Raw genomic sequence first — 23,924 nt, 5'->3', positions numbered from 1 at the left:
CTAAGCCAGCCCGATGACCAGAGCTCCAGCCGCCACCCACCCCCAGACATCCCTACCCGCACCTCAGCAAAAACCCCTTAGGGATTCCAGCATGGTTTATTTGGGCACAAGATGTCAAGTGTGGGCAGCTTCACACTGCCCCATTTCCACAGGAACCAGAGAGTAACGCTGGTTGTTCCCAGATGTGAATTAGTAAGCTAAATTCAGAAGTAGAATTGGCACCTCCAAATAGTACGATAAAAATGCTTTTGTATCAAAGTGATTAAAAAAATATAAAGTTAAATGCACAGGCGTAGAGGGAAATGGCAATCCTGAGAACTGCCCTGAAATGTCAGCCTCAAACTTCGTCTAAATCTCGTAAGCAGGTGAACCTTGGGGAGGCCAGCGCCCCTCAGGGAAATGGGGGTGCTGTGGCGTGCACCGTGGGCCTGCCTGGCTTCCATCTGGGTGTACCTCTGTAGTGCCTCTGGCAATGTGTCGAGTCCCTACTGGAGAAAGCAGGGGAGGACATGGGGTACAGTCACTGAAGAGCTGAGACACAGGGACAAGGCCAAGCCCTACAGCTGGGCTAAGTGTGGGAAAGGCTGGCCCCACCTGGCATTCTCCGGCTCTGTGGTGGCTCTCATGAAGTGGGGCCTCCTGCCCATCGGGGCACTGCTAAGGCCATGCAGCAGCAGAGTCTGGGGGCCAAGCTGTGGTCACTACAGACAACACAATTCAGCTCCGGGCCCTTAATTCCCATCAGTGTCTGAGGGAGACAGCTAGTCCCAGAGGCTCAGGCCAGGGGTGGGAGAGGGGAGGGAAGGCTGGGTCAGGCCAGGGACGGGCCTCTGGGACCAGCTCTGGCCTTTCGGAGCTGGGGCCCGGCACACATCAGAAGCCAGGATGAGGGCAGACAGAGCATGGAAGTGGTGTCAATGCAGGCAGGCAGGCACAAGTCAGGGACTGTGGTGGGCTGCTAGGACAGCATGGACTGCTGCACTGCTTTCTGCAGTGACTGCCGCGTCACCAGCAGGCGCACCACCTCCTCTGAGCGCTTGGTGAGACGCTTCCGGGCTTGGTCGTGCGTGACCATGGTCATGTCCCAGCCATTCACCTGCCACAAGGAGAAAACAGAGCCTCCCTCAGTTCTCTGCCCTCTCGGATTGGGAAGCAGGGTACGTTTTGGGGGCCTGGGTCACCCAAACAGGCTCCCAAGCTGATGTCTCTGGGCTGAGGGATAGCCAAGCACCACAGTGAGGCACAGAGAGGAGAGAGCCAACTTCCCCAGGGGGGGAACACCAGCAGGGGCTCCCAACAGTGTCAGGGAGTCTGCCAGGTGCCCCAGGAAGCAGGGGCAGCCCCCAACCCAAGTGCTTCAGACACTCTGGCCCAAGCCTTGTTTTTCTCCTTTGGGACATGTGTTACCTGCATAATCTTGTCTCCAATCTGCAGCCCAGCAATTTCAGCAGGGCCTCCTTCAGAAACCCGTGTGACATAAATGCCCTGGAAAGAGACAGCCCAGGTCATTAAACTGGCCCCTGGTCCAGAAAGCAAAGCCCAGCAAGGCAAACTCCCACCCCAAGTCTGCACACGCCTGACCCCAGTACAGGCTGCACCAAGACTGCCAAGGGGAAAGCAGGGGTGCGCCATCATGCCCTCCTGCCGGCCTCTTCCCGTTCCTCCTGACTCTAAGTGAGCCTTCCTAGGCCTGGGAGGTCTACTCCCCCACCCACATCCCTATGTATTCCCATCAGATCATTTCTTAAACCTTCTTAGGGAGGACTATTTGAAAGACAGAGGCTGCTCCTTCCATGAAGACCCTGGAAGCAGAGACCCACCATCTCAGGCCCCTGTGTGCAATGGAGAGATCCCAGGACCCTGGACTCCCTCACCTTATCTGTCTTATCTTCTGAGAAAGGATTCTGGGAGGGATCCTGGTCAATTCCACCTCCAATGCTGAAGCCCAGTATTAAGTTCTCACCTTGACGCAGCTTGTGAATTTCAACTCTTTGCTGGCAAAGGAAAACACAAGTTGGGGGTAGGTGGGTGTGTGGACAATGAATCTGGTCTATGTCCAGCGGTAGCCTCAGGCTGCTGGGCTGGCTCAGAGCCAGGCCAAGGGGGTGGGGCCCAGGCGCCTCTGCAGGATTCCAGCTGGTCACCAGCCTGGGAGACGGGGGTTGAGACTCAGAACACAGACATAACAACCCACCTACACAACCTGTCCTAGCCTTTTCCCCCTTCCTGTTAGTCTCCGGCACCAACCTTAGTCCACATGTGCTCTAAGCCCCTCCTGACCCAAAGCCAGGATGCTACTGGGGGGGGGGGGGGGGGGGGCGGGGGTGTATCCCAGGGGAAGGACCACAAAGTACAGAAGGGGTCAGGCCCTAAGAGAAAAAAATGCAGGTACCTTGCGGAGGCAGCTCATTGCTGAGCCAAACCTATCAAGGGCAAGACTGGAGATGATCTGGGAAAGAGAAGTTCAAACTTGCACAGAAAGGCAAGGAAGGGTTGTCCTGGCCAGGGGACATGAGCATAGACTTGAAAGTGGTACGAGTACATGTCCATGAGTGAGTGTACAGCACAGGTCTGGAACTGGGTGGTGAGGGAAGGCTGTGGAGTGCAGGCCCAAAAGGCTGGTCCTGAAGGAAGGGGTTTTCTCCTTAAGCCCCAGACCTTGCTCTTAGTGCAGTGTAGGAGGCAAAAGAGGGTTCTAGGGCTCTCCTACCATACTCTGGGGCTGTGGTCCCCAAACTGCCAGCCTCCTTTCAAAGCCCTCAGCAGGCACCCAGATGGTAGGGGCTGGACAAGATCACTGCCTCTACCCGCTGCCCCAGCCCCAAGTTGAGTTTGAACAGAAAAAAAAAAAAAGTGACTTGATCTGGACCCGAAGAGCTTCATGAAGAAGGCATCATTTGCAGCAGGCCTTGAAGGAGTAACAGGAGTTTGGACACCTGATTTTGATTCTGGGCCCACTAGGGCTCCCAAGAGTAAGGTTGGTCACGGTCAGGTTTGAGGCTAGAATGACCACTGGGGCAGTCAGGAGGGGAAAGGAGGTCTCCCAGAGGTGGGATGTGGAGGCCAGGGAACAGGACTACTTGGAAAGTGAGGTCAACAGACTTGAGGACTGTCCACGGTGGAGAGAAGTCAAGGGAAGCACGCAGCCACCTGGCCTGCTGAACACAACCATCTCTCAGCTGGTGACAATGAAGAAACATTTTGGAGTGCCAGGAGCCACCCAGGCAAGTGTTCAGAAGGCAGATGGACCTACGGAGTCAGAATTCAGAGAAGCCAAAATGGTTTTAACATTCTCAAACTGTTAACTCCATGGGATAGGCAGGCAGCAAGGAAGCCTCCTCTACCCCTTCCCCGGTCCAAAACACAAGAGAGAGGCCCGCTCCCACCAGCCATGTTCAGACATGTGCCTAGTGTTGACAAGAATTGGGAGGTCATTGTCTTAAAATTTTGAGGCCTGAGGACCTGCCAGGATAGGAGAGAGGGGAAGCAGGAAGTGTGACTAGGCCCACTAGAACTAGGTCCTTGTGCCCAAAAGTGTGAGCTCCTCCAGGCTTGCTCCCCCTTCCCCAACACCCACCTTTGCACGCCACTGACCCACCCTCAAGGTCAGAAGGGAGTACAGGCCCTGGGCTGGAAGGCAATGTCTTGTCACTGACTCACTGGGTAAAGTTAGGCAGGTTACTGCCCCTTTTTGGTGCCTCCCTACACCCCATTTTTTTTCCATCTAGAAGGGAGCCTAGCCCCTTCCCTCTGAGGCAGCTAGGGATCTAGAAAACCAAGGTTGGCTCAGCCAGGGTGAAGCTTAGGACAGCTGTCCGCAGGTCCAGAAATGTACTTGTCCAGGCCACAGCTGGTTCTCTAAGCTCATACTCACATGCCACCTTTATCAGCAGCTTTGCACCCTGCCAACTTCTGACTGCAGAAGCTCTCTTGTCCACCCATCTGAGATTCTGCGCCAAGTCCCATGGCCTCAGGGCTGGGACTTCCATCAGACCCAATCAATGCCTGCCTGGCAGGCATTTCTTCTTAGAGATCTGGATTCTACCAGAGGACTTCCTTTAGTCAAATCTTGACATGACTAGACTTCTCTCTGGGACTCAGTTTCCCCACCTCCGCCTTGGAGTTTGCCTCCAGGCTCCATTCAGCTTTGGCACTGGCTTCCAGTCTAATGTCCCAGGCTCCCTTCTTCCCTCTGCCTAGTCTAATGGCATCTGGCACCCAAGACAAGCCAATCGAGGGGGAGGCAGGGGCCTGAGCTAGCCCCAAGGGCCAGGCGAAGAACCTGGACGTTACCCCAAGGGTTGGGGATCCGGGGAAAGTTGGGAGCAGGAGCGAACCAGTTGCATGAGCCTTCACTCTGGAGCGGGCGGCGGAGGGTCCGAGCAAGCAAGCCTGGATGGGAGGGCTACAGGGCTGCTACTCAGGCTCCGGCCATCTCCATCCCACAAAACTTCCCTCTGGGCGGCGGCGGCGGCTGTAGCCGAGGAAGCACTTCCTCATTCCAGAGGCTGCGACTCACGGACGTCGGCCGGGTGCCCGCCCCCCGCGGCTGCTCAGCTGGGGACTCAGGCCCGGGAAGGGGGCGCTCTCCCGGTACTCCCACAGCTGGGGACTTTCTCCTCAGTCCTTCCCGCAGGAAAGAGTCCGACGCAGCGGCGGTAGTGTGCGGAGTCCAGCCTCAGTTCAGGGTCTTCGGGAAGCGCTTGGGTCCCTGCCATCTCTGTTGCCTGGCTGGGGAAGCCTGCGGTCCCGCTCAGGCAGAGCCGGGACCGGAGCCGTGGCCGCCGACGTGCAAGACCCTGGGTTCAACGCTTTGTCAACCTGTCTGGGGTGTCAGTTTACCTAGCTGCGAAGTGGGGGCAAGCCAAGGAGCGAGGAGGAGCCCGCGAGCGCACTCACCACCACAGCGGTGACCGGCTGGCCGGGGATGTAGGACATCTCGACCGCAATCTGGTAACCAACCGCAGCTCACTGAAGCCCGCAGCGAAAATCCCAGTGGCCGCGCCCTCCCTGGTTAACAAAGGCAATCTAACACGGCCCGCCCCCTCATGAATAATTAACAAATCCCCAGCCAATCACCGGTCGGAGCGCTGTTCAGCTTTCGGAAGTCTCCGTGCGTGCGTAGAAGGACGGGGAGGGGGTGGAGCGTGCTCTGGGAGCCCGCCGCGTACGCGTCAGGGGGCGGGAGCGATTTTTTTTTTTTTTTTGGCGCATGCGCCACCTGGGCCCTCCCAGCAACCTCCAGCGCAAGATGGCGTCGGGAGACTGTCTACCGCTGGCCGTTTGAGGGAACGCCAAGTGTCTGTGTCCGCCGCCGTGTTGCAGGTAACAGGGCGAAACTGCGCAGGGCCGGTCCGAACCCTCAGCCTCCTCTGCGTCCCTCGAAGGTCCGAGATCCGGGGGTGGTGCGAGGTCTGGGAAGTCCGGGGGGGGGGGGGGGGGGCGGCGTGAGCGCAACTCGCCGGCCTCCGGGGGCCACTTGTAACTTGGTTTCCCCTGCAGCTCCGCGGGAAAGCAGAGGCTGGGCCCCGGCGGGTGCGATGGCCGCTGTGGTGGCCAAGCGGGAAGGGCCGCCGTTCATCAGCGAGGCCGCTGTGCGGGGCAACGCCGCTGTCCTGGATTACTGCCGGACCTCAGTGTCAGCGCTGTCGGGGGCCACGGCCGGCATCCTCGGCCTCACCGGCCTCTACGGCTTCATCTTTTACCTGCTTGCCTCCATCCTGCTCTCCCTGCTCCTAATTCTCAAGGCGGGAAGGAGGTGGAACAAGTACTTTAAATCACGAAGACCCCTCTTTACTGGAGGTCTCATCGGAGGCCTCTTCACCTACGTCCTGTTTTGGACATTCCTCTATGGCATGGTGCACGTCTACTGAAGGGGGGCAGGGATGACTTTTTTAAAAAACCAGATTGGGTGGACTGTCGCCAGGATTTAACACCGTGTAAACTTAGTTTTTAAATTGTTGGATTCGCTGCTTGTTCTGTAACGTTATAACTTATATCTGAAGACGAAGAACCTGTAATATTTTTCAGATTAAATGAAGCGTGAGACACTTCGTGGAGTTTTTTCCTACCTTCACTCATACCCCATGTGTGCCGTGGGCGCAGAATTGCCCACGTTTTGACTCCTAGAGAGCTGGGACTGGCTTCTGTAATTTTCTTGCATTACACATAGGCCACCCAGAGAGGGCCAGTAGGGCCCAAGTAAATAGAGAACTTACTGTTAACATCCTAAGAACTAATGACAGTTAATATTTATTAAGCGTTTTCTATATGCCAAGCATTGTGCCTTGTGCCTTTTACACCCGGTATCTCATTTAATTCTAGCAACATCCTTCCAGGGTGGTATGTTACCCTTCATACGCGAAGCTGAGGCTCAGGTTAAATTTACCTCTGCCGGAAGAGGCACAGCTAGAAAGCGGCAGAGGCAGATTTCGAGTACAGGTCTTTTCCTTGCTCCTGCTGTACCGGCTGAGTGTACCTTCTCCGACTCCAGCCTTCCCTCCCAGCAACCACTGCTTTCAGGTATGAGTGGTGCCATTTTAGTTCCGTTTCCCCTAGTTACAGCTGGCTGGCTGTCATTTGCATTTTAAATCAGTTCCAGCTCTTTTCTAGAGTGTGTCTGATGGAGATTAAACAGGAGACGTTCAAGCTAAACTTTGGGCTTGTTTAGAGTGTAATGCTTCTGTCTGTACGCCAATCTAGGATTCCTTCTTGTCGGGGTTGGGGGAGTTACCCAGAATAAAGTGCATATCTGTAATTGAGAAATACGTATTGCATTAGAGTTACAGTAGCGAACCTGTTGCTCAAGGAATTTAACTAGGAAGACCAGAATTACCTAATTTAACAAATATTTAAACTATGGTAAGTGCAGTGAAGAAAATACATAGGAGCCCCAAACTGAGCTCAGGTTGGGGAGTGGGGATCAAGAAAGTCTTGACGTAACATTACATTTGAGAACTCAAGGTTGAAGAACAAAGTTTGAAGAAGGGGCTCCTTGCAAGAAAGCACATGTGTGAGGACCACTGGGCGGGACGGGGTCGGCATGTATCTGGAGAGTTAGAGAATAGGCCAGAATGGGGACTCTGGCCTTGATCTAAGAGCCACTGGGGGAGCCTTTGGAAGTTTTAGCCACGAGGGATGTGATCCTATTTGGATTTTTGTAAAGGATCAGCTTTAGATCAGAGGAGGATCTGAAAGCTTGAATCCAAGTCCCCATTTAATACCTGGTACATGGTCTGTGGCCAATAACGGGAATGGATCTGGGACCCAGGCCTCCTGAATCCCATTTGGGGTTCTGGACCACGTGCTTGCACACAAAGGAAAGAAGCCGGTGAGCCCACAGTTCTGCCTCCCTCTCCCAGTGACTTCTAAACTCTTTCTCAGACCACCACTGAAGGGGCCACATGCATGATTTGCATACTCCCCCTTCCCAACCTCCCCCATCCCCTCAGGGCCTTCTCTGAGTGGAAAGGGAAGGTTCCCTCCCCATGTGAAGTGAGCTGATTTACTTAGCCATTTATCTCCAGGCAGTAAGGTTGTTGAAATGTTAACTGTTAGAAAAAATATTGCCGGGGACCCTGGGTGGCTTAGTCGGCTAAGCTTCCGACTTCAGCTCAGGTCATGATCTCGCGGTCTGTGGATTCGAGCCCCACATCGGGCTCTGTGCTGGGCAGCTTGGAACCTGGAGCCTGCTTCAGATTCTAGGTCTCCCTCTCTCTCTGCCCCTCCTTCACTCACACTCTGTCTTTCTCTCAAAAGTAAAATAAACATTAAAAAAATTTTTTGGAGAAAAAATATTGCAAAGAATATCCATGTCTATATTGTTTTGGGGGAACCTAATAAGCTTCTAAAACAGAAGCTAAAAACTTGATTTCAGATGCTTTCCAGAGTTTTATCAGATTACACTCATTGAATGAAAAAGTACCAGTTTTACCAGTGCCTTCCCAGTCCTTTAATGTTGGTTCATTTAAAGAGTTTCCTTCCTTCCACTTTAACTTCTTTGCAAGATAATAAGGAACATAATGTATTGCTCACAAATTGTGGGACTCATTTTCTCCTTACATTTTCCTCTAAAACAGGGTGACTAAGATGTGAAGGGGAAAAAATATCAAGACATGTTTACAGTTAAAACCTTTTATTGTTTTATAACCAAATAAAAATATCAATACGTTTACAGGGCAGGTCCCAGGTACTGGTTGCCATCTTTCCCCCTTTCCTTCTGTGCACTGGCCTAAGGGGAAACAGAGCTGGGAGAAAGCTGTGCCGTTTGGAGACCGTGCTCTCGCATCCACTGGAGACTGTGCTCTGAGAAAAGCTGCATCATTTGGGTGGAGGAGAGGGTAGCAACCAGGTGGAGCCCCTTCCAAATACACAAGATGCCATTTCAAGTGGGGTGACTTAGGGACCCTGCGGGGCGCTGTAGTCCATAGCTGGGGTGCTTAGACACCTGGAGGAAGTCATGTTCCCCCTTGACAACGGCCCCCCCAGTGCGGAGCCAGCCACGGAGAAAGAGCTGATGGGGTGGTGGCAACAAGGCAGCCATGACTGGTCAGTCCTGGTGACCCCTGCATCAGGAGTAGAGGGCACTCAGCTCTTTCATCGCTGGTCCTCTTGATGGCACGTTGGTAGCACCCAGTTTACAAATCCCGCTAGCCGGCATCATGGCACTCCCAAAGCATGGAATTAATCAGCACGAAACTACTAGGTAGATGGCCTTAGGCCACGGCCTGAAGGTAAGCATAGAGGGTTCAAGTGATCCTGTAATGTCCGCCTGGAAAGGAGCTCTGGAGAGGCGGACACCCTCATCTACCTGCTGAGGCAGCCGGTGCCCTGAGGGAAAGGGGCTCTTCCAAGTGGAGCCGAGTTCCCACTTCACTTCCCATTTCAAAGCCAGTTTCTAGAAGATTTATGAACCTCCCACTCATCCACCAAGATTATGCAAAAAAAAAAAAAAAAGGGGGTAGCGAGGGGCTGTGCAAAAGCGAGGAAACTGGCAGTGTGCGGCGCTATGCAGAAGCTGTGATGGGGTCACTGGCCGTTCTGAGCACGAGGCCTGTGACATGTAGGGGAGGCCACCTGGGAAGCGTGGCTGGAGTTGAAACCATTGGGTTAAGTCCCTCTGTGGCAGTGACGTTTAATGGCGCAGCCCTTAATATTAAAGACAGTTGATGGAGAGGAAGCCTCAGGAAACCAGCTTCAGGCACACTGTCCCCACCCAGCTCCCCACTTACTCCTCAGGTCAAGGCATTTATTTCGCACTTTGGTTGCCTCGCCTGGGCCGCTTCCCCCACCAGCTAGTTACACTGCTCTCAGATTTCGGCTTCTACGTCCCGTCCTGAGGGGGCCCTCTGGCTACTCCTCACTGAAGATTCAGCTTGTGATTCTGCGTGTGACCACTGATTAAGGGCCACCTCCTAGACTGTAAGCACTTGGGCAGGGACAGTCTCTGTGTCTCTCACAACTGTTACCAGATTTAGTCCATCACCTGACAACAGGCACTCAGTACATATTTACCAACTGAATGAAAACTGTAGGGAGACACTTCCATTCCAGTGTAAGACGAACAGGACGGTTTCCCCAGCTGATGTGGCTGCGGGAACCCGATTCCAAAAACAGGTTACAAGAAACCAGAACAACTCCGGAGCAGCCATGACCCCTGCCCTTTTTGCTTCCTCCCAAACATGAAAGTATATCAATCAAATCCTAGCTTTGCTGTGGTGGCGGAGCTAGCCCTAGTGGATCACCCGGAGTTTTTGTGTTCAGAGAGCAGGCGGGGTGGGTGACAGGTAACCAGCCCAGAGTGAAGGAGCTGTTTGCGCTATCTAGAAGGAGCAGGCTTCCCAGGTGGCAGGATGCTTCCAGCCTTCGGACCTGAGGGAGGCCCAGAGAGCACTTCCAGAGGGGACAGTCCTTGGCGCCTGGGGGCTGGGCAAGCAAAGCATGGAGCTTGCTGGGCCCCAGGCGGCCCGCAGGCCTTTGCTGCGGGGCAGAGCAGACACCAGTTAGGAGCATAGGTCTGTGCCCTCGGGTTCACACAGGGGCTCCTCAGCAAGCGAGAGGGAGAAGGGAGCCAGCCGACTCCCAGCCCTGTGCTTGAGCGTACCCCATCGCGTCCCTTTCTCACAGAGGGGACTCGATCTGACTTTGCCATCGGGAAAAGTTCATTTCCTGAGGGAAAGCACAAGTAACCAAGTAGATTCTCAACAAAACGGCGGAGCCTCTTGGAATCAGTAACGTTGCCTTGGGGAACGGGGGTGGGAGGGAAGCTTTTCACTGTTTATTCTTTTGTACCTTTTGGTTTTTGAATCATATAAGTATTATCTAGTCAAAATATTTTAATTTAAATACATTGAGCATAATGTCACTTTCCTGGGGGTGGGGGTTGGGAAGAATCCTCTCGCTCTCAAAGGAGAATGTGTGTAAATCTGGCCTAAAATCCGTACCAGCTGCCAAAGCTGGCCTTTTCCTCTCTCAGAACCAGACTTTGCATTTCTCCTTAACCTGTGCTCTTCCACATGAATGTTCAGACGAATCACCTAGAGTCTTGTTGAAACACAGGTTCTGATTTAGGAGGGGGCAGAGACCACGTTTCCAACAAGCTCCCAGGGGATGCTGCTGCCGCTGGTCCCCAGGCGAGGGAGGGGGAGGGGGACAGCCGGGTCGGCAGTGTGGGGCTGGGGGGGAGTCGGCAGGGTGAGGGGCAGGGCCCTCTCTAACAGCTTTGGCCTCCCTGTTAACAAGTGCTCCACCTGCCAGGTGAGCGCCACCTATTCTACCCCTCAGCCCTCAGATGCAGCCTTGGAGGAGAAAGGGAGGGAAGCCGGGAGGGGACACCCAGCCCCACAGAACCGCGAGGGAGAACCAGCGCCGGCAGATGCTCTCCCATCTGGGTAAGGCACTCTGCCCAGAGCTTCCTGAGGCTGGGCAGGGAGACAGGAGCAGAGGCCTTGCTGCCTCCCCTTCCTTCCCCACCCTACCTGGAAACCCGCAGAGGCTGCCTCAGAGCCCTCAAGGGCTAGCTGCCTCTTTACAGGGCCAGTCCTTTCCTGGTTGCTTGCTTGGCCACCTAGAATTTATCCCTGAGGGCAACGCCAGACGTCCCCTTGGATGTTGGCCAAAGTCTTTCTCTGAGGAGCCATCATTTTCAACAGGGATTTGTGAAAGTCTCGGCTAGAGGCTGGAGGAAGGCCAGAGTGGCTAAGCCTGGCTGCGCTGTCTGTTGGTTCTAGAAGGAATTACACGTGTGCTCCCCGACCCAAGGCCCGGTGAGTGCCTCGTTTAAGCATCTCTTGGATAGGGCACAGCCCACAGCACATAGTGTTTACTGTGTGAATGCATGAATGAATGAATGAACTAAGTTCTCAGAAATATAAAACACTCTTGAGTACCACTCAGGCCGCTGGCCTTCCCCACTTCCCTGTCCAAGTCCTTCCCTTCTAGATACGAGCCGCACTGGCCACTAGGAGGCTCCCCTCCCCTGACACAAAACGAAAAGCTTGTCATTAGATCTCAAGGTGTGGAAGAGATGGCTGTGCCCGGAAGCACACGACCCATGCAAACACAAAGACAATTTTCAGTTCAGAGCGGAGGGCAGTTCTGCCCCAACATCTTCACCAAATCTGCTCTCGGCGAACACCTCTGGCTATGCCTCCGCAGTCTGCAGGTTCTGTAGCTGCTCCACATTCACCTTTCCATCCCCCACGCGGCCAGACCTGTGGGGGGCGGGCAGGGGGCACACAGAGGACAATGGGGACCCTGTGAACAGGGCCGGCACCCTAAAGGCAGACTCCACCCTCAGCAGCCTCTCACTGGTGGCAGGGCAGACAGAGATTCGCAGGCACGGGCAGGCTGGGGAGTCCCTGGCCGGAGCCCCATCCCAGCCAGGCCTCTGAGGCTGTGTACCCACAATAAGCAGCAGCCGCTGCGCTGGCTGAGGGCACCCAGGCCTCCCCCAGCAACAGGCAGGCTGGTCCCACAGCCTCTCACAGGCTAAGGGGCTCAGGGAGCGCGCCGGCGGCAGCTGGGACCCCAAGCTCCCTGCCTCCTTGCCACAGCCCCCAGCCTCTGCCTTCCTCACTGCTCTCCCCCTTTTGCCTGCCTCTCCTTCCCAGTGCATTTCTCACTCCTGCCCTGCGCAGGCCCAGCTCCCCACCGGGAGCTGCCAGTCCCTGAGTCAACAAAGAATGAAAGCTGCGGACCAGAGGAATAGCTCCCCCAGCCGAGGCCAGGAAGCTGGGATATGGTTGACAAAAGGAGAGTCAGAAGCCTAGCCCGACTGAGCAAGAGGTTCTCCTGTGCGCCACTCCAACTCGGAAAAAAGGGGGTTACAGGCCCCAAAAGGGCCACATACCTGCTAGGACACACAGTGAGGCAGAAGCAAAGGCCTAAGGCCAGCTTCCCGCCCCGGCCCAGGGTTCCCTCCAGCCTGGGCTGAGGTCGCGTCTGCAGATACGGCCAGGCTGCCCAGGGAAGGGCAGCCTGCAGGCCACCTGTCAGCATACCACCACCCTCCTAAGGCTACGGCAGCTCCAGAGTTTCTGGAAGCCACCTGATGAGGAGTAGGGGAATGGTGGGCTTGATAAGGCAGGAAAATGTCATGGAGAACAACTGGATTCTAGAGACATACTGCCTGGGTTCAAACCCCAGCTCTGCCGTTTATTAGCTGTGTGACTTGAGCAAGTCACAACCTTTCTTGCCTCAGTTTCCTCATTAGAATAGAGACTGTGAGTGTCCACCTCATTAAGTTGCTGAAATGCGTTCGTGCATACAGAGAGCTCAGAGAAGTGCCAGGCAGCGGAAACCTGAGGAAAGGGCACTGCACTCCTGCTGTCTTAATGCTGGGATAGCACGGCAAGCGGACTGCTTCATGGTGGCTTGGGGGAGGGGGTGTTGAGGGAATAACGAGGATCACGAAGCGGCTAGAGCACCCCCGTCCCCCACCAGGTCCAGCTTGGGTGGGTGCTCCTGGGTCCCGGACGTCCTGCCTTGGGTCCAGGTCATCCTGGAGCAGGGAGGAGAGGAGAGGGCCAGGCCGTCTCTGCAAGGCTCGTTCTCGAGTCCTCGGCCCAGCAGCCCCTCACCAGGCAGGCAGCCATTCCCCTTCTGGCTGCTGCCTCTGTGCTGTGCCTCCGGCTGTTCGGCCAACTCAGGCCCAGCTGCTGCCTCCTTTGCCTCTGGGGTCCTGTCCTGTTGCAAGGACTCGGCCAGGACCCGGAGGACGCTGGGCAGGACAGGACTGAGTTAACCCTGGCCTGCAAAGCCCAGCCCACCTTCCCCAGACTGGCGCGTGGGGAAGGCCCTGGAGAGCCACTCGCCCTGTGGGGGGCACCCCTCTTCCTCCAGGAGCTCAGCCAGGAGGCATGTGCAATGAGGGCTCCATCTGCGACCAGGGTCGGGGCTCAGGGCTCTGCCTGCATCAGGGCTGGGTTCAGTCCAGGCAGATGATGCAGGCTGACCCTCCATCTGCTGTCCCAGGTGCAGCGGGGTGTAGGGAGCGCCCTGGTGCCCATCTGGATTCCCCATTCTGATCCCCACTCCTCCAGAATGGCTGGGCCAGAGCCCCCTTCCCCTTCCAGTCTGCCCACAGACATCAGGATTTCCCACCTATACTGTGTCCTACTGGTCTGAATACATGCATACACACCACCATGCTCAGGGCCCCAGAAAGCCTGCAAATAGGCCCCCAGAGGGAAACACAAGAAATCCATCTTTTTCTTCCAACTCCAACTTCCCTCAACCCCAGCCAGCCAGGACTACCAACACCAAGAATCCTAGAACGTAAGTGCTAGCATGCTCACAGAGAGAGAAACTGAGGCCCAAGGAGGCCTCAGACTTGTCTGAAGTCACGTGGTAGACAGCGGTGGAGTCAGGCCTGGAAACCAGGTCTCCTGGCTGTGGCCTTTGGAGCCTTTTCTTCTGCCAGCTGCTCTGAGGCAGAACCCAGCTCTATAAAGCATGTTCTCAGAACATTGCACCTTCCGCAGCCCTTCCAGGGGAGCTCCCAATGGGTCAGCCTGCCTCCACACGCCAAGCATTACCATCCAACCAGGGCAAAGTTTCTAGGCCCAGGAGGGGGACTCCGGTCAAGGGGGCCCGCCAAAGGTCCCCTTAGGCTGCAGGGGGGAAGCATAACTGACCTCACTTCCTCGTACTTCTTGTCTCGGTAAAAGTGGCTCTTCTTGATGAGGTAGATAAGTACCAGGTCACAGAAGAAAGCTCCCTGCAGCAAGAGAATTGGCATTGCTGACAGAATTCTAGATTTCCAGAAAGCGCCCTGCCACTCAGCCCATAGTCCATTGCATTGGATTCTTCAACAACCCCAACAGGGCATCATTATCCCCAGTCAGTAGACTGAGGAAACCGGGCTCAGAAAGAGGCACCTTTGTCAAAGGCCACTTAGTTCATCTGGGGTAGAGCCAAAGCTAGATGGAGACCCTCTGCTCTGTCAGGCCAGCCGCCCCCTGTGCTGTCCTGACCCCGTCCAATCATGTCTTCAACACATGTCCCCGTGTGCCAGGCACTGCACTGGGTGCAGGACAGTTAAGACAATGAGACCTTGTGGGGACTCTCCCTCTGGGGCAGCATTAGGGCAGTGACAAACCCTACAATGAGGAGAGGAGCAGGAAGCAGAGCGGAGACAGGACCTTACTCTGGGTGGGGCATCTGGGCTGGGTGTTGAGGGCTGAATAGTTGATAACAAGGCAAAAAACACAAAAGCCCAGGAAGGGCAGACGTTGCAGAGGTGGAAGGGGGCTTCCACAGGGCCTGTGTTGCAAAAGTGAGAGACACTTCTGGAGATGCGGAGGGGGACCGGTCTGCGAATTTTCCTATAATGCCCTTGAGGCCTTGGTCTTAATTCCTCAGGGGGAGGCACCGAAGGGCCTTGAATAGGGGCAAACACAGTCAGAATTGTGGCATTTTAGAAATTTAGAACGTTCCTTCTGGTAGTCAGTGTGAGAGATGGGTTGGAGAGGACCTGAAGAGCAAGGGCGGCAGGGGAAGTCAAGGAAGGACTGACGAGAATGAGGACAGAGCTAACCCAGGGGACCCCCCCCAACCTGTTCGCGGGAGCCGCAGACCAGAGCACACGGTGCACATGCGCGTCTCGTCCACCAGAGGGCCACCCCAGCCACAGCACTGAGGGGAGGGGCTGTCTCCTACCAGAATGAGGAGGGGGTGAAGGGGGTGGGGTGCGCCAAGGGCGGGGGCTGAGGGATGGGCTCACAGGTGAACCTGGGCCTCTGACACGCTCTCCTCGCCCCCCGCCCTCTGCCCAGATGCCCCAAATGTTATCAGCTCCTCCTTCCACAGAGAGCACTCCTCCACCCAACCCAGCCTCCACCACCACTTTTCCTGCGACCTTGATTTCACAGGCACGTGCTCCAGCCCTCGTGTTCTGATTTACCCACATCATAAGAAAGTAATGACTGACAGTGGCCCCTCTCTAAGAAAGTTACGTAAGCAAACACAGGGTTCCCGAACAATGGCTGTTTGCAGTTAAGAGGTAGCCTCTGGGGCTCACGGTCATCCACCACCTCTCAGGAGATCAGCCTTGCTGAACCCTGTGATTTATTGATACTGGCACACAGTTCTGGTCTCAGTAAGAAGTCCTAGGTCCTGCCGGAGGCCTCCAATGGGGCCAAGAGGACGAGGCTGCCGGAAACCCTGGCAAGGAGCCTGCCGGGATGGGCAGGGGCCACCCACAGACCATGTCTTTACAAAAACTTCCAGAAGAAAAAAGGGGCATGACAAGAGACTCAGGTGAAAGCTTTGCCCACCCTCCAGCAACTACTTTCTCTCGGTGCGCCCCCCGGGGCCCAGCGGGACAGATCTGAGGAAGGACCTCAGCCTGACTCCCTTGCGGCTCGTATTTTTAGCCCCAGGATTTCCATTGCAGGTGATTTTGTTCCCCAAGGGACATTTGGCAATTTCTGGAGACATTTCTGGTTTTCACAGGTCGGACAAAAAGCATCGTGGGCATCTATGGGTAGAGGTAGTGCAATGCTGTTAATCACCCACAGCGCACGGGGAGGCCCCACACAGAAAAGAATTATCGACCGGGCCGCGGCTGAGCAGCTCTGTCTGTAGCTGGATCCCGCCTCTCTTTTGCAGCAGTGGAGGTGAGGCTAAGGAAGTCCAGGGACGGACCCAGGACCCCAGCGAACCCCAGCACCACCCCCGGCTCCGGGGCTCCAGCCAGATGCCTCTCTGGCTCTGGAAAGAGAAGGGCAGGCAGTCACTGCCACTGGGGAGCGCCGGAAGGTGTCAATCCCAGAAAGCCCCCTTTACCCGCACGCGACGGACCTCGCCCACTCCTGTTCTTTCTGAAGCATGTGGACAGCACCTCTGGAGCCGTGCCCCCTCCCCAGCCAGTCTCAGAGGGTAAAGGTGACGGAGAGGAGGTACTCACAGCACCCAAGAGTGCCAACCCAGAGCCAATGTTGATGATTGTGGGGATGATGTTGAACTTCCCTGCCTGTAGCACAGAGAAACAAAGCAGGGTAAACAAGGGTAGACAGTAGGATTCCTAGGTGCTCCCAACATGCCCCGCAGCCCTGCAGGCCTCAGGATGGGAGATACACCCACACACCTTGCCGTTCACCATCACATCGAAGCGGATCCCATAGGCCTTCACAAGGGTGCGGAACTCCACTCCAGCTCCATCTCGGTAATATTTGGCAAACCTAGGGGAGACGTGGCCCAGGGGAGCCCTTCGTGCTTGGAAGTACTTACCAGGCTGCTTTGGAGATTTATGAGCACCCCCGGGGAAGGCTGCAGACCCTCTTGCTAACGGTATGGTAACGACTCATCCAGACCTTTGAAATCCTCACAGACATTCCCCAAGAGGCAAAGGCTTTCCCACTACACACTGGGCCAACCCAGGGCACTAGAGCGCTGATGGAAGTGCCCGAGCCAAGCCTCGGCTTCCTGGTGAACCCAAAGGCTGACAGTAACTTCTCTCCTCTCCCAGGGATGCTCCCAGCTGGCATCCCTCACCTCTCCTCGGCTCTTTCTCCCTACAGCTCCCAGTCTGATGTCCACCCCCAGTAAGGGGTGTCATAGTGCTGGCACCCAGAAGAGGACAAAATGTGGCCAGGGTCACGAGGCAGCAAGTCTAGCCCTAGTTACCTGAAGTTGTACCCAGAGGAGATTGAGTTTTCTGAAAATTTGTTGTCCAGACGGCTAAAAGAATAGTGAGGGTTGCATTCAGAAGAAGCTTTATCAAGATCACAGTCCCATTCGATCTGAATTCCTATCACGCCACCCTTGAGGAAGAAGAGACAAGAGGCAGTGTACAGAACTTTCTGGAGGTGGGCAGAAGTTACAGACCAGGGACTGGAGTCTCAGTCTCTTCACTGAGAGCTGGATAAGACAGGGAAAATGCTCAGGCCACGGGTCCGCCCCACTGAGCATCCTCCCAGGAGGAAGGCAGAAGCCCCAGGGCCCCAGCCCCACCTTTGGAGAGGCTGAGGAAAGCGCCTGGCGGACAGCCTCCATCCCCAAATCCCCCTCTCCCCCGCCCTGGTCTCATGCTCCCGGGGAGAAGGGAACTGCGGAGGCAGCACCTTACACGTGAGCCGGATGCACCAGCGGGGCTCCTGCTGGCTCACTTTCAACTGATGCCCCCAAGGGCTGTGAAGCAAACAGCAGGTGCTCGCTGTGCCTCTCCCCCAGCACCTGGGTTCTGACAGGCTGTGTGTCAGAATCCTGAAGACAGTGAGTCCCTGGGGCAGGACACTCTGCACGGTACACCACCCGACCCCAGGGGTCCCCCTCCTCCCCCACCCTCTTCCTGAGCCCAGGCCCAGAGCTCTGAGGCCCCTGGGCCCCGGGCAGGGCTCCCTGAGTGCGTGCTACCCACCTGCAGGGCTATCTCCTGGAAGTTGCTCCCTGTCCAACTGACCACAGACCCCAGTCGAAAGATGGGGCAGTAGGGGTTCTTGGGACCAAAATGACAGGACTTCAGGAAATCTCTGTCTTTGGTGTCCAGCACATTGGTCCTGGATGGAGGCCGTGAACAGACAGTGAAATGAAGCCGAGACTGGCTATCCCCCGGCCAGCCACAGCCTGATGCAGGAGTCCCCGGGCCCTTCCCTGGCCCAGGCTGAGTCCCTGACCTCAGCCCTCACTCAGGTCCGGACTACTGCCCCTCAGCGCCCTCGCTCAAGGACAGAACGCCCCTCCCACAGCAGAGGGAAGGCGTGCTCCAGCCTCACCCAGCGGTTCATTCACACACGGATGTGCTGCACACACACCATGCACGCGGGCCCATGCAGTGAACAAGGAGGCAGGCCCTAGGTCCCCAGTAACCGAGTCCCACGTACTTGGAAAAGTTGAATTTGGGGAAACGAATGAAGTTCTTTATGTAAACGGTGAAGTCTTCAGCCTTGCCCAGGAGTGGCTTCCTGCAAACCAAGCCGGGACAGTCTGTCCAGCTCCCTCTGTACACCCCGCCCCAGGCCTGTGGCAGGGCTGAGGCCTGCCTGCTCCCTGAGTCCCTTGGAACCTTTGCCGAGGACCATCAATTTCTTCACATTGGGGTGGTCCTCAGGTCTTTGTGGGATGGCCTCAGAATGAGGAACTCAGAGTGGATGTGTCTCCACCATCCACCATCGGGCTGAGACCCACTCCCTGCCCAGGTAGCGCTTCAGGGTCCCGAGGCCATAGCCACTCACGCTGGCCTGGACTTTGTCTCCACCGGGCACCAGGCGAAGATCTCGCAGGTGCCCCTTCGCGTGTTCCCCACCCGAAGGCAGCGGCCAGTCCTCACTCCTGCAAGATTGGGGCAGAACGATGCTAGAAGCCTCCTGGCTCCAGCCCCCCCTTTGCTCCCAACCCCGCCATTCCAGGCCTCACCATTTCCAGCCACAACAGGCTCCCCAGAAGGGCAGTCGCTGTCCGTATAGCACAAGGCATCTGGAATGCTTTCACTCTGCCGGGAGAGAAGGGGCACCTGGGTGGGGGAGTCGGGGGTGTCCCCTGCAGGGGCTCCAGTTCAGAACCAAGGTCCCCCCCCAGGAGTTCCTCAGGGTTCCTCCCCTGAGTGGGGCCACACACCCTCTGAGAACCTGCTTCTCTCCCCCCGCCCCCAAGTGATGCAGGCCCAAGCTCCGGTACACATATTCTCCGGGGCATTTTAAGGGGGTCGAAACCCCTGCTTCAGGAGAAGGTAGACCCCAAGCCCTGATGGAGGCTCTCCTGCTCCCTCCCCAGCTCTCTGCACCAAATCAAACCTCAGCACAGGTTTCCTGCCGCTGGTTGGGGGTCACGATCAAGTTGGTGACTACGAAGAAGACGTTCTCTCCCTGAGAAACCAGAGAGGGGTTGAGGGACATCCTCTGACTCTCTTGGGGACCCTCCTTCCCAGGACTTCCTGGCAGGGGGTTGGGTCTCTGCATGGGTGTTGAGGACAAGGGGGCCACAAAATCAGTGGACCCCCCCCACCTGCCCACTGACTCGGAAGTCCCTTGAGTAGATGTCCTTTGACAGGGCTCTTTCGGGCCCCCAACCCCAAACCACCCCCTTCCACAAATCCCTATTCCGACCTCAGCCCCTGGGATCTATACCCAGATCTGGAAGGAGAAGAGGCAGTGACGGGGTGGCCAAGGCCCTGGGCCAGGCCAGTTGTGACTAGGCCAGGGAGCCATTCCCAAGGGCAGTGGCTAACATACGGGAGCAGTTCTCTGTGCCAGGCCACCTGACTCCCACTGATCGGGAACTTTCTTGGGGCCTCATTTGGTCTCTACAGGCTCAGGGTTTGTGGGGAAGGGAGGGCAGTCAAGGAGGGCGGGAGGGGGTGTGGGGGGAAGGATCTGGGCAGGGTCTCCGTTTGCAAACCCTGGCAGTGTCCCTGGGTACCTCAGCACCCTGAGCCAGGCCCTGCTGGCCGAGGCCCCCAGAGCCGGGTGGGGTTCAGACCTGGGGTGGGATGACGTAGTCAACAACATCCCAGAGTCGCTCCCCGAGCTCAGAGGTGTTGGTAAAGGTCACACCCTTGACTTTCGTGACGATGCTGCTCTGCAGGGACGTGTCGGTGTCTTGGTAACCCTTCTTCACCAGGAACACCCAGCTGTGGGGAGAGGGCCCGGGCAGTGGGCAGCAGCGTCACTGTTGCCCTCGGGGAATTCTGCACAGGGCAGTCACCTTTCCCACCAGCTCCCGGGCAGGGGTCACGACCGCACTGCTGCCTAAAACACAGTCCTGCAAGCAGCACAGGCGACAAGCAGCCCTGAGAGCAGGGAGACGGCCGCTCTCAGGGGCCGAGGCCTCGAAGCTGGCCTGGGCCTGGCCGGCCTGCCCACCCACGCCCGCGGATGGGACCTGGGGCGAGCCGATGACTCGGGGGCTCAGCACAGGGACAACAGTGCCTTGCTCCGGGGCGTGAGGACCGTGAAAGGAGATGGGGCATGAGGAGACCTCAGACAAATCCAGCCTCGGGCGGCATTCTCCAAAACTAGAGCACAAAGCCCTATGCTCTTTCACACCCAAAACGCACGCACGCAATAAAAGAAAAAATAGATAAGTGGAACTTCATCAACATTAAAAACTTTGGGGCATCAAACGACACTATCAAAAAAATGAAAAGATCACCCACAGAATGCGAGAAATGCTTGCAAATCACGTAACTGGGCAGAATCTGGTACTCAGAACACATAAAGAACACTTACAACTCAGCAATAAAAACACAAATAACCCAATTAATTTTAAAAAAACAGGCCAAGGATTTGAATAGATATTTCTCCAAAGAAAATTATACGGATGGCCAATAAGCACACGAAAAGACGACATTCAACATCATTAGTCATCAAGGAAATGCAAATCAAAACCGCAGTGGGATACTACTACTTCACACCAGATAAGATGACTGCAACTTAAAAAAAACAGGAAAACAACCAGTGTTGGTGAGGCTTCAGAGAAACTGGTCCTCGCTGACAGGAATGTAAAATGGTACAGGGGCTGCGGGGAAGTTTGGTAGCTCCTCAAAAGGTAATGATATGAACTAGCAACTTCACTTCAAAATACACACCTCCGAGAACTGAAAACATATAGCTACACAAAAACTTGTGCACGAATGTTGTTTGTGACGGCCAGAAGGTAGAAACAATCCAATGTCTGTCAACAGATGAATGGGTAAACAAAATGCGGTTTATCCATACAGGGGGGCCTTATTCAGCCATAAAAGGAGTGAATGACTGACACGGGCTACAGCGTAGGTCAACCTTGAAAACACGACGGTAAGTGAAGTGGGGGACAAGGCCAACTGACTGCCTACAGTTACGGCTTTCTTCTCGGGGCGATGGAAGTGTTCTGAAATAAGATGGTGGGGATGGCCGTGATACGGAGAGTATTCTAAAAAGCACTGAATTGGATCATTTTAAATGGTTGAAATGGTGAATTACATGCTATGGGAATTTTACTTCAACTTAAAAATTGTAATAAAATAAAAATCCTGTACTCTTTAAAAAACATCAGTGTCATGAAATACAAAGACAGTCTCAGGTACAATTACAGATTAAAGGGGACTAAGGAGGCAAGATGAATGAATGTAAGGCAGGATTTCAGATTTTTTTTTTTTTTTGCTATTAAAGGTAATTATTGGAACAATTTACAAAAAAACTGCACGTTAGAAAGTAATGTAGATTCAGTGTTAATTATCTAATGTCCATAGCTGTACTTGGTTAAATAAGAGAATTCCTGGGGTGCCTGGACGGCTCAGCCGGTTGGCGTCCGGCTTCGGCTCAGGTCATGATCTCATGGTTCGTGGGTTCGAGCCCCGCGTCGGGCTCTGTGCTGACAGCTAGCTCAGAGCCTGGAGCCTGCTTCACATTCTGTGTCTCCCTCTCTCTCTGACCCTCCCCTGCTCGCGCTGTCTCTCTCTGTCTCAGTAATAAGTAAACATTAAAAACAATAAGAGAATTCCTTGGTTTTAAGAAATACACACTGAACAATTTAGTGGTAAAGGGGCATAATGTCCGCAACTTACTCTTTTTAAAACAATTTTTTTAACACTTTATTAATTTTTGAGAGACAGAGAGAGACAGTGTGATCAGGGGAGGGTCAGAGAGAGAGAGGGAGACACAGATTCCGAAGTGGACTCCAGGCTCTGAGCTGTCAGCACAGAGCCTGACGTGGGGCTCAAACCCACGAACCACGAGATCATGACCTGAGCCGAAGTCGGATGCTCAACCGACTGAGCCACCCAGGTGCCCCCGCAACTTACTCTTAAACAGAAAAAACTACATATATACACACACATCACATGTGTGGAGAGAGAAAGGGAAAACATAGTAAAATGTTAACATCTGAGGAGTCTAGGTGAAGGACGTTTCAGAAAGTTTACACTACCCTTGTAACCTTTCTGTAAATCTAAAATTATTTTGAAATACCAAAAAAAAAGTTTTTTTAGTGAGCCGGCACATGTAAATTGCTCAGCGCAGTGTTGCCAGGCCAGGGAAGAGCTCAACAGATACAACTCGTCAACTGCTTGTTGACGTGACTGTCAAGGTTAGAGGTTGTACAGCCTGACCCCTTAGGAAAGTTGGGAGCACGGAGGCCAGGAGAGGGCGGGAGCTGCCTGCCTGAGGACATGCAGGAGTGCTGGGCACGGCCTGCACCCCCACAGGGCCAGTACGGGGTCTCCGCATAGCAGGCGCCAACCAGGATGTGCCCAGGCTCTTCATCTCTGGGGGCAGACCTGCTATGTCCTCGGACCGAGACCCTTCCTGTCTCCAGGGCACCCTGAGAGGGCTGTGACAGGGTGCCAATGTTAATAAGGACACACTGGGCCCAGCCTGGACAGAAACATTGAGCAAATGCTCAGGGAACAACATTCATTCATTCATTCATTCATTCATTTCACACCCAGTAGGTGATGCCAGGCCCTGCCTGCCTTCATGGTGTCCACAGAACGGACGGGAGTCAGGCGTTAAGCAAACGATCCCTGGAGAAGGCATCAGAGGAGTTAGTCTGGACCTGGTGTGAAGGGTGAGCTGGCTCACCACGTAGAGGAGGACAGGTGCAGGTGGCTGAGGAACAGCGCCCACAAAGGCCCTCAGGTGGGAGGCATCCCAGTGCCTTAGGGATGAAGCTCCATGGCAGTTGGGGCACTTGGCCCCCTAGCAGGTCAGGGCGATGCTCCCGGGAGGAGCACCTGCTCGTCCCCCACTCAGGAAATAGCAGGGACTCAACAGCATTTACTGAAGTAGTAAAAGAGGCACATCAGCCTCCCAGTCATTTCCTTTCTCCACCTGTTCCCTCCGTCTTGGGGGTGAGGATTCTGAACAACTCCTGGCTGTTGCCACTCCCAGGAGCTGCGCCCTCTGCCCATGGTGGCAGCTCCTGCCAGGTGGGAGAGGGAAAGTAGAGGCAGAGGGTCCGGCTGGGTGCCCGGTAGAGGGCTTCTGGGCGGGACCCCCGGCCGGACACCTGAGAAGCCAGCCTGCGTGTGTTGAGTTGACCAGAAGGGAGTGCTGGGACATACCGACCAGGCTGCTGAGCTGCCCCCACCAGGAGCTTGCCACTGAGCTCAGTGATTATAAATAACCCACCCCGGGCCGGGCCTGGGCCTGCACCAGGGCAAGAGATCAGGGAAGCTCCCAGAGCGACAGCTGGAGCCCAGGCCTCCGCGTCTTTGCCCCTTTCCAGTGGCCCCAACACCTAGGGCCCCGGCCCAGAGGAAGGAGCTGCCCACGGAGAGGCTGGTAAATGAAGGAACACAGAAGTCCCTGCCCGCATCTCATCGCCTCCAGAGCTGCTGGGGAAATGAAGGGCTCTCCTTACCTGCCGCCCTTATACCTAAGAGCCCCTTGCCCGGCACGGGGAACGCTGGTCCAGTTCCCAGGTCCCCGGAGGGCACCGCCGCGGCCCGGCGCCTCCCCCGCTCCCCGCAAGCCCCCGGAGAACTCACACCACCAGGTAGGTCAGGA

The 23,924-nt window shown here is 55.4% G+C and overlaps 3 protein-coding genes across 3 annotated transcripts; 1 reads left to right on the top strand and 2 right to left on the bottom strand.

Annotated features, from left to right (window-relative positions):
• Positions 1-77: 77 nt before the first annotated feature.
• On the bottom strand, positions 78-5,022 carry TAX1BP3 (Tax1 binding protein 3). Its single transcript, XM_029928275.1, has 4 exons — positions 4,900-5,022; positions 1,875-1,994; positions 1,408-1,485; positions 78-1,096 (listed from the first exon to the last, which is right to left on the bottom strand). The coding sequence occupies exons 1-4, from the start codon at positions 4,936-4,938 to the stop codon at positions 959-961; spliced, it is 375 nt and encodes a 124-aa protein (XP_029784135.1). The 5' UTR covers positions 4,939-5,022; the 3' UTR covers positions 78-958.
• A 191-nt stretch (positions 5,023-5,213) lies between these two features.
• On the top strand, positions 5,214-6,053 carry EMC6 (ER membrane protein complex subunit 6). Its single transcript, XM_029928276.1, has 2 exons — positions 5,214-5,325; positions 5,503-6,053. The coding sequence occupies exon 2, from the start codon at positions 5,541-5,543 to the stop codon at positions 5,871-5,873; it is 333 nt and encodes a 110-aa protein (XP_029784136.1). The 5' UTR covers positions 5,214-5,325; positions 5,503-5,540; the 3' UTR covers positions 5,874-6,053.
• Positions 6,054-8,117: 2,064 nt separating this feature from the next.
• P2RX5 (purinergic receptor P2X 5) lies at positions 8,118-23,922 on the bottom strand (the record flags this gene model as incomplete). Its single annotated transcript, XM_029928888.1, has 12 exons — positions 8,118-11,711; positions 14,136-14,218; positions 16,409-16,474; positions 16,589-16,682; positions 17,128-17,264; positions 17,861-17,999; positions 18,324-18,404; positions 18,675-18,771; positions 18,856-18,931; positions 19,233-19,304; positions 19,918-20,068; positions 23,906-23,922. Coding segments are annotated over 12 exons (1,083 nt in total), but the record flags the coding sequence as incomplete, so codon positions are not given.
• Positions 23,923-23,924: the final 2 nt, after the last annotated feature.

This window comes from Suricata suricatta, chromosome 17 (genome assembly GCF_006229205.1).
Source record: "Suricata suricatta isolate VVHF042 chromosome 17, meerkat_22Aug2017_6uvM2_HiC, whole genome shotgun sequence".
NCBI lineage: Eukaryota > Metazoa > Chordata > Mammalia > Carnivora > Herpestidae > Suricata > Suricata suricatta.
This window is presented reverse-complemented; position numbering and strand designations above follow the sequence as displayed.

Excerpts from the sequence above, each read along its gene's own strand:
- TAX1BP3 (XM_029928275.1), bottom strand. The coding sequence starts at position 4,938 with ATGTCCTACATCCCCGGCCAGCCGGTCACCGCTGTGGTG. Across the intron at positions 1,995-4,899 it reads AGCCGGTCACCGCTGTGGTG|CAAAGAGTTGAAATTCACAA; the intron begins GTGAGTGCGCTC and ends TTCCTTTGCCAG. Across the intron at positions 1,486-1,874 it reads CAGAAGATAAGACAGATAAG|GGCATTTATGTCACACGGGT; the intron begins GTGAGGGAGTCC and ends GTCTCTTTCCAG.
- EMC6 (XM_029928276.1), top strand. The coding sequence starts at position 5,541 with ATGGCCGCTGTGGTGGCCAAGCGGGAAGGGCCGCCGTTCATCAGCGAG.